This window comes from Cebus imitator, unplaced genomic scaffold (assembly GCF_001604975.1).
Source record: "Cebus imitator isolate Cc_AM_T3 unplaced genomic scaffold, Cebus_imitator-1.0 Scaffold253, whole genome shotgun sequence".
NCBI classification, from domain to species: Eukaryota; Metazoa; Chordata; class Mammalia; order Primates; family Cebidae; genus Cebus; species Cebus imitator.
In genome coordinates this window covers 1,926,249-1,936,029 of record NW_016107568.1, presented here as the reverse complement: position 1 = coordinate 1,936,029, position 9,781 = coordinate 1,926,249, and the positions used below count along the sequence as shown (strand labels likewise).

Genomic DNA, 9,781 nt, shown 5'->3' with positions numbered 1-9,781 from the left:
TTATTATTCCCAGTAGCTTTCTGGGAATTTATTGTTGTCTTTTACAGATTAGGAAAGTGAAGCTTGTAGAGCGTCCAGAGAGTAGATGATAGCAGCACATAAACCTAGTTTTCTTTTTTTAATATCAGAGACCACAATGTTCTTTTACTAGATCTCATAGCTTGCACACTGTAAAATTACCACTAAATTCTTATTATTATAAGTGTATTTTAAAAAATAAAACCTCTTTCAAATATTAAAAAAAAATTCTAGGTTCAGTTTAACAACAGTTACCAAGCAAACAGCAATATTTCTATCATCTGGTTAGGAATTAATTCCCCATATATTCATTTCCATTTATTTTGTTTGTATTTATTTGTGGTTCATTTTTACACAAATAAAAATGTGAAAGATTTGGGGAAAAAACACAAAATTGTGCTGAACTTCAGCAGTAATCAAGATAGTACAAATTAAGACAACAATCAAAGACACTATTTTCTAACCAAACTGGCAAAATTTATAACTCCAATAATACTAAGTACTGGCAGTGAGAACTCTCACACACTGTTCATAGGAGTAAAAATTGGTATAACTACTTTGGAAAATACTGTCACATTATTTACAAAAGTTGAAAATGAATAAACCCTACAATTCAGCAATTCTACTTCCAGGTATATTTAGCCTAGAAAAATTAACGCATTTGTGCACCAAGATACATGACCAAAATGTTCCCATCGGCATAATTCGTCACTACCCCAAACTGTAGATAGGCCATATAAATGAACATGAAAAAATAGATTGGATAATTAAATTTTGTATGTTCTATTGGGTTATCTGTCTTTTTCTTACCAGTATCTGGAAAGTTTAAAATACACACACACACACACACACACACACACACTTATATGTGTATATATATATAGGCACATATATATGTGCACACATGTATATGCATATGCACATACAATAACTTTTTTCCTTGATTAAATATGCTACAAATATCTTATCCCCACACACACGTGTTTGGTGAAATATTCACAGATTAACAACTGAGAAATTCTATGTTATGAACAGAAGGCAGAATTCTTGAGCTTGGATCTAGATACCTGATTGGTGAGATCCTACAGGAATTTTTCTGTAAAAGTATGATTTCTCTATAGGGATGCAATTACTCTCAAAGGTCCAGTCTCTTGTTTGATGACAAAAAGTTCCAATTGCCTGTAGAAGTAATGGACTGAGACATTAGTGGTTCACCCTCTTCTAATCTGAATGGTCGACTTTCTTACCAGCTCCTGCCAACATGCCATGTGCAATCCTACTTCAATACCTGAGGTCTGATGGTTGATTAGGAACTCACCATTCATCTCTGCTTATAATATTACTACCAACAGCAACACTATAGTTAAAAAGAGGGTAGCAATTTTGAAGATGATTTCCTACCTATTATCTCCTTTGGCCCTCAAAACACCCTTAGGAAGGTATGGCTGTGCTATCATCTTTACTTTGATGATAAGAAAATTGGCTCAGAGATAAGTGGCTTATACCAGCTTCACCACTGGCAATTTGTAGAGTTTTGACTGGAAAATAAGATTGGAATCTTGAAGTTCTGGGTTCTATCTACATTATTCTTTCAGAGCTGGGCTCAAGTCTCACCTCCTCTGAGGATCTTCCCCTTCACACAGGATTCTTCCTTGTTCCTGATGAGGTCTAATTATTATTTTCTATACTACTCATTTGATAATGGCCACAAATACCTTGAACTATCATCTACCTAGAGGTATAGGCTCTGTTCCACCACATTATTTGTAAGTTGCTCCTGAAGCAGGAACAATATTGAATATCAATTGGTTTCTTCATCAACTTCACACCATGTCTTTTCTGCAAATTGTGTCCAGTTAACATTGGCTGAGGCATGGCTATCACTGTGGGTTGCATTACTCAAAGAGCTGACTCTATGTAACAGGACCGAAAAGAAATATGCCCTGATCCATTCATGCTTTGTGGAACACTGGAAAAATTCCTGCTGATAAAGTTATTGCAAAGCATAGATAAACCTGGAAACCATCATTCTTAGCAAACTGACACAAGAACAAACACTGCATGTTCTTGCTCATAGGCGGGTGCTGAAAAATGAGAACACACGCACACAGGGAGGGGAGCATCACATACTGGGGTCTGTGGGGGAGAACTAGGAGAGGGACAGTGCGGGGTGAGGAGTTGGAGAGGGATAACATGGGGAGAAATGCCAGATATAGGTGATGGGGAGAAAGGCAGCAAATCACATTGCCGTGTTTGTACCTATGCAACAATCTTGCATGTTCTTCACATGTACCCCAAAAACTAAAACACAATAAAATATACATTTTTCAAAAAAGTTATTGCAAAGTGCATTATATTAGTAAACATATATGCAGGGGGCTTTATTCTGTGGAAGTAGGAATTACATCTTATAGTTGTGCTTGTTTGTCTTCTTCAGAGTGCCTTCCATGTGGCAAGGACTCATCATGAAAAATTGTAAGTGATTTATACATGAAATAAGACCTCCATTGAAATTTACTAACATACATGGTGATTTGTTTTTTCAGAGCCTTGGTCAGGGAAGGCAAAGACTCAGTTTCAGATCTCAGTTTCTCCTTTTAACAGGAGACAGGTAAGTTAACTTCTCAAAGTTTTGACTTCCTTCACTGCAAAACTAAAGCACAAATAACTATATCATGGTGAACAAATAAAAGTATCAAATGTCTTTTTATACAAGAACTTTATAAAATATGAAAAAGTGTCAAACCAGATATGGTCCTTGGTGAGTTTAAGCAAGTTAAACTGTAAAAATCAGGGCTCTCAATTGTAAAATGAGAGGATTGGTTTAGATAATTTTTAAATTCTTTCAGCCTTTGGCTAAAGAGTCTATGACTCTGAAATTCCAGCTTCAATTGCCAAGGAATTCTAACATTTTAATTTTTCATTCCCGATACATAAACCTCAACGAGTCCTCTAAGGCACAAAGGAACATTCTATTTTGAATAATTCAATCATAATCCATTTTTAAAGAATAATCTAGCCTGATATAAATAACTGCACTGATTTATGAGTTTTCACATTCTCTTTTGAACATTTCAGGTAGGAAGTCCCTGTGCCTTTATTGCACTGCATTGAGCTGCAGGCCCTACACACAGGGTCTCTCATTCATCGGACCATTCCTGCAGGGAGAGGGTGGGTGTTGTTATTAACCGAATGTGCATTTAGTCTCCATCTGGCAGATTTCCTATGTGGAAAGGAAGAGCTCCCCACAGTAATGTGTAGTTTGTGAATTGATGTCTTGCTGCTGACATGACCTCTCCTTCTGAGTAGCTTCTATAAATGAATACCCGTGTAATGTCAGCTTGAAATGTGTCTGCTGTAGAGCTGGGAACTTGGAGGGCAGGAATTTACACAAGGAATGAAAATAAAAGCTAGGACTTGGATGGGACGGGCTTCACCTAGCTGTTCTTGCCATTTTCACTCAGGCAGCTCAAGAGCCAAAATGAGAAGTCCAAGGACAGCTAGGTGAAGAGCTAATATAGGAATCTCAATGGTATGAAAGACACATTCATTATCATGGACACACCTACATACTTAATTTCATGTTACCCTCACACTTTATCCTGTACATTGGGCTCAGTGAAACTAAATGACTTTCTTGAGGTCATACAACTGATGAAGAATAGTTAGAATTTTCATCTAGCTTTTGATACTACTCTTTTATACCTATTTATAGTCAGATGGAACACTTGTTTGAGGTGATTTCAACATAAAATATAAATATGTAAGCGTTGGGCCCTTGAATGTTAGAAGACCCACCCTTTTCCTGCCTAAACGGAGGTATAGAGGCATAAAGATATATGTCCATAAGTATGATAAAATGGACTTTGGGGTCTCGATGAGGGAAGATTGGGAGAGAGGGAAGGAATAGAAGACTATATATTAGGCACACTGCTCCGGTGATGGGCTCACTAAAATCTCCTTGCAGGAACTTATCCATGTATCCATGTAACTAAAGAACTTATCTACGTAACCAAAAACCCCCTGTACCCCCAAAAACTATTGAAATAAAAATTAAAATTATAAGAGAAAGAAACATGCACAGATACACATTTTTTCCCATTTATTTATTTTATTGCATTTTAGGTTTTGGGGTACATGTGAAGAACATGCAAAATTGTTGCATAGGAACACACGTGGCAGTGTGATTTGCTGCCTTCCTCCCCATCACCTACATCTGGCATTTCTCCCCTTGCTATCTCTCCCCAGCTTCCCAACCCCCACCGTCCCTCCCCTATGTCCCCCCAACTGACCCCAGTGTGTAGTGCTCCCTTCCCTGTGTCCATGTGTTCTCATTGTTCAACACCCGCCTATGAGTGAGAACACGCGGTGTTTGATCTTCTGCTCTTCTGTCAGTTTGCTGAGAATGATAGTTTCCAGGTTCATCCATGTCCCTACAAAGGACCCAAGCTCATCGTTTTTGATGGCTGCATAATATTCCATGGTGTATATGTGCCACATTTTCCCTATCCAGTCTATCGTCGATGGGCATTTGGGTTGGTTCCAGGTCTTTGCTATTGTAAACAGTGCTGCAATGAACATTCGTGTGCACGTGTCCTTATAGTAACGATTTGTAATCCTTTGGATATATACCCAGTAATGGGATTGCTGGGTCAAATGGAATTTCTATTTCTAGGTCCTTGAGGAATCGCCACACTGTCTTCCATAATGGTTGAACTAATTTACACTCCCACCAACAGTGTAAAAGTGTTCCTATTTCTCCACATCCTCTCCAGCATCTGTTGTCTCTAGATTTTTTAATGATCGCCATTCTAACTGGTGTGAGATGGTATCTCAATGTAGTTTTGATTTGCATTTCTCTGATGACCAGTGATGATGAGCATTTTTTCATATGTTTGTTGGCCTCACGTATGTCTTCTTTTGTAAAGTGTCTGTTCATATCCTTTGCCCACTTTTGAATGGGCTTGTTAGTTTTTTTCTTGTAAATCTGTTTTAGTTCTTTGTAAATTTTAGATATCAGCCCTTTGTCAGATGGGTAAACTGCAAAAATTTTTTCCCAATCTGTTGGTTGCCGATTCACTCTAATGATTATTTCTTTTGCTGTGCAGAAGCTGTGGAGTTTGATTAGGTCCCATTTGTCTATTTTGGCTTTTGTTGTCAATGCTTTTCGTGTTTTGGTCATGAAGTCCTTGCCTACACCTACATCCTGAATGGTTTTGCCTAGATTTTCTTCTAGGGTTTTTATGGTGTTAGGTCTTATGTTTAAGTCTTTAATCCATCTGGAGTTAATTTTAGTGTAAGGTGTCAGGAAGGGGTCCAGTTTCGATACACATATTAATATATGTTGGAATAGTTATATAGACTCTAGATTTTAATTTTTTATAGAGCTCTATGAGGCCTATTGGTGTGAAAAGTTCTTGCTTGGGCTGGGCATAGAAAGAAGTTGGGAAGGAAAAAGAGGAGAAGAAGAAAGAAAGAAAGGAAGTAAAGAAGGAGGAGCAGGAAGAGGAGGAAAAAAGTCAATTATATCAAGTAGGAAAACTGTGTAGCTGAGATTAGAATGCACCCAGTGCTTGAACAGCTGTTTCCCAGGCTCTTCTCCAAATGCAGGCACTCTTGAGCTCTGTAGATTTCAATGAGAAAGATTCCTATATGTAGTGGATCCTAGCCTGTAAAGGCTGTTCTTCCTTGTGTGTTGCTGGATGGGCCTCATTGCTAAAGAAGAGGGGAGGGAGGAGGGTGAATTGAGCAGATATAGATTTTACAGGCCTTGGGCTCAGAACCTCCTAATCTTTCCAGGTGATGGCAACCATGTGCCAGAGAAAGCTATACCCATGTTCCTTATGTTCCACGACTCCTTCTTTGCTCTTTTTCCCAGAAGACTTATGATTTATCCTCCTCAGACAGAGGCTGCCCTGTGCATAATGGAGTTGAATAATCTCAAAACTAAATTGATGTTTTAAACCACCTGAGTTAGCCAACCAAGATTTCTGGTTTTCATCTATAAAGTAAAAATTAATTTGTTGAGTTTTCTGGGGAGATTTTGATATCATGACCCATTGTGGTGACTTAGAGTAATTGTAGTTATAAACACCATCAAACAATTGATATGTGAGAAGTGGAATTAATCACCACTCCCTTCCCAAGCACACACATTCGCTCACACCATCTAGCACATGAAACAAGACCTGAAGGTGGGCTAGTGCTGTGCATCATTGTGCTGTTCCTATCTTAAGAAGCAAATTTCCAGGCAGGCTTTTTTATTCTTGTAGCCTCTAATTACAGAACACCAGAATGCAATGGAGACCCAGAGGTGAGCTGAATTATTGAAAAAATAAAAGCAAAGACAGCCCAGAAAGCTATTACACATCTTCATAATAGATTCACCAAACTTAAGGGTGCTAAGAAATGCAAGCATTTAATTCAGAAGACAAATATATTTTTTCATAGCTTCAGGGAAAATAGCCTTTTTTTCTCTAAACCTTCTGGAAGTTTTGGTAATTATGTTAGACACAAGAAACACAGAAGATAGTGTAGGCTCTCCAAAGAAAGGTTAAAGTTTAAATCATTCATCTATTAAAATGTTTTCATACGTCTGTATACAACAAGGTTTATTGTTTCCCCAACACCTTAGCAAAAGGAAATGGCAATTGCGGAGGCACATGACAAGTGAGTAAGGGCAGGAATGTGGTAGGGAAGGGAGAGTATGAGGTTGGAAGGATTTAATCTTCGGCCACCTAACTCTTGATTTAGTGCCCTGTCCTTTAAATTACAACTTTCTCTGAAATATCATTTAAACTATTGAAACATCCTTTGTCTACATTAGAAAGTCCAACTTTCAAACTCACAGAACAAAGAAATAAAAAACAATACTGCATGTTTAGTTGATAAATATTATAAATGAAAGTGGGATCTCTACACCAAGTTTAACAGTGAATGAAAAATTCTTAGAGTTAAAAGTATGGTTAGGAAAATTCAGCACATTCGGTTGTATGCTTCCATCTTCTGCTTTGAACCACATCAAAAAACTAAATCAAGAAAAGCTTAACTGTCTCATGTTGCTGTTCACTAAATACAAGATTATCTTTGTAAGTAAGACTTTTCAATGTGCTGCTTTTAACATCTTCTCTGATAGCAGAAGTAACCACTGTTCTTCGGGAAGAAAGAAGCCAGCCAAATCTTAAAAGTCATGATGGCATTTAGGAGGGAGAGAAAGTTTATCCCTTAATTGCTTGCCTACTTCCCACTCACACTTAATATTGGGGGTAAAGTTTGTTGAGTATTTTCCAGAGAACACTTTTCACTTCTTTGTTCCTAAGGCTGTAGATCAAGGGATTCAGCATGGGAATCACCACTGTGTAAAACACAGAGGCTATTTTGTCTGTGTTCATGGACTGGCTGGAGTTGGGCTGTAAGTACATGAAGATGATTGTGCCGTAGAAGATGGACACAGCAGTGAGGTGGGAAGCACAGGTGGAGAAGGCTTTCTTCCGCCCTTCAGCAGAACGCATCCTTTGAATGGTGACGCATATGAATAAGTAAGAAATGAGGATGACCAGGAGGGTGAAGAAGACATTGAAGCCCACCACGAAGAAGACCACCAACTTGCTGATGCGTGTGTTGGAGCATGAGAGAGACAGGAGTGGGGGAATGTCACAGAAGAAATGATTAATCTCATTAGAACCACAGAAGGAGAGTCTGAAGGTGCCTGCTGCATGGATAGAGGCATTGAGGAAGCCAGAGACATAGGAACCAATAGCAAGGAGGGCACACACACCTGCTGTCATGGTGGTGGTGTAATGTAGGGGCCTACATACCGCTGCATGGCGGTCATAGGCCATGGAGGCCAGGAGGTAGCACTCAACAGTGGCAAACCCCACGAAAAAGAAGAACTGAGCTGCACATCCATTGTAGGAGATGACCTTGTCCCCTGACTGCAATGCATCCATTGTTTTGGGGGCTACAGCTGATGAGTAACCCAAGTCTACAAAGGAGAGGTTACTGAGGAAGAAGTACATTGGAGTGTGGAGATGGGAGTCTGAGTGGATGATCACCATCATTCCCCCATTCCCAACCAGCGTGATGAGGTAGATGAATAAAAATGCCAGGAGGAGGGGTATCTGAAGATTGGGGTCATCTGTTAATCCCAAGAGGATAAACTCGGTGACTTCTGTGCTATTCTCCATTGTGACAAATTTGAATTAACCTGATGATTAAAGAAGAGGCAGCAACAAAATTCAAATGAAAGTATGAGAGGGGATTATGGGATGATAAAAAGGTAAAAAACTAGTGTATAGAGAGAAGGTACTGTGTGTAAGATTCATGCTAAAATCTTCTGGTATATTACAGCTTTGAACTCATACGAGATAGGTGCTATTATGCCCATCTTATGGTTAAGAAAGTTAAGGCTCTGGGACCTGAATATTGAACAAGATAGTCTATTTAGGGGTCAGAATCTAAGTTCGCCCCTTTGTATTGCTGAATCCAAAGTCCATACATTCAGTTTGAATTCTTCAACATATTTACATCATATAAAGTCAAATTATGATATGGATATAACTTTGTATGTATTTAATTATTAAACATTAAAAAGTCCATCACTCATTGTCTTCCACATTCTACTTCCAACAGTATAGCCTCACTAAAGATTTTCCAAATTTCTTTTTCCTTAAAACAACACAAATCTATTCTCTCAAAGTTCTGGAGGCCAGAAGTCTCTAATCCATTTCACCGGGCCAAAATCAAGGTGTTGGCAGGACAAGGTCTGTTTGATACTAAATCCAAAGATCTTAACCACAACTTTTGTTGCCTTTATAAATTATTCCCTAAACAGCAGTTCAACTGAAAAGGAATATGGTATATGTAAATGTGAGTATGTATTTATATATATTTAGTATAAAACTATGACTTTAATATATACAAATGTTTTTTTAATCTGTGTATATGCATATGTATTTTTTTTTTACCCCTTATCAGAAGTCTTTGTGGTAGACCCTAATTACAGTTAAGTCCTCCCTTCTCTGCATCCTCAAAGCACTTGAGTCTTGGCTGATTATTGCACAATGAGTTGGGCAACCACTTACTCTTCAACTAGCTCTAAGCCCCTTGGGACAGTAACTGTCTTCATCCTTTCTGGTCCACCCATCCTGCCATGGCCCCTCACACACATATATAAATATTTGGTGAATCAAACAGAAGATCAGTAGGAAAGTGTGTAAATATTTCTCATGCTCTATTCCACAACAAACAGACTGTTGTCCTCTAGTCTCACTGGGCTTGTGCTTTGGGACAAAATATTAGCTTAGATTTGTCATATGAAAAATATTCAGGAGTAACAGTGAGTTTGCAGATGGTCAGGCCTGGAGACAGGCTTGTGTCCTTAATTTAGAGCACTCTTTCTCGTCTATTTTTGTTCTTCAACCTGAGGTGTTCAGGGCTTTTCCCACTCCTAGTAGCAGAGTGAATGGGAGCAGACTCAGAAGAAGTGAGAGAGAAAATGCAAGAGGAGAGGAGGGAAAGAGTTTGGAAAAGAAAAGAGGAATTAGAAGGAGGAAATGCTTCAGCTCTGCTAGACTTTAGCTTACCTTGAAGAATAACAAAAAGAAGGGGATACTACAGCTTGTTCTTTTGGATGACCATGACACACACGCGATGTGGCTAGTTTCATAAGAACTGGCTCAGTCAGCTTGGTACATTACTACCCAGTTATGTACCAATTGACTTTTTGACCAGTAGCATTTTCCATTATATTTATCCAGCCTTT

At 38.6% G+C, this 9,781-nt stretch overlaps 1 protein-coding gene across 1 annotated transcript; it reads right to left on the bottom strand.

The window, feature by feature from the left end:
• Positions 1–6,393: 6,393 nt before the first annotated feature.
• LOC108282884 (olfactory receptor 5B21) lies at positions 6,394–9,418 on the bottom strand. Its single transcript, XM_017498921.2, has one exon. It carries the CDS (start codon positions 8,202–8,204, stop codon positions 7,272–7,274), a length of 933 nt encoding a protein of 310 aa, XP_017354410.1. The 5' UTR covers positions 8,205–9,418; the 3' UTR covers positions 6,394–7,271.
• Positions 9,419–9,781: the final 363 nt, after the last annotated feature.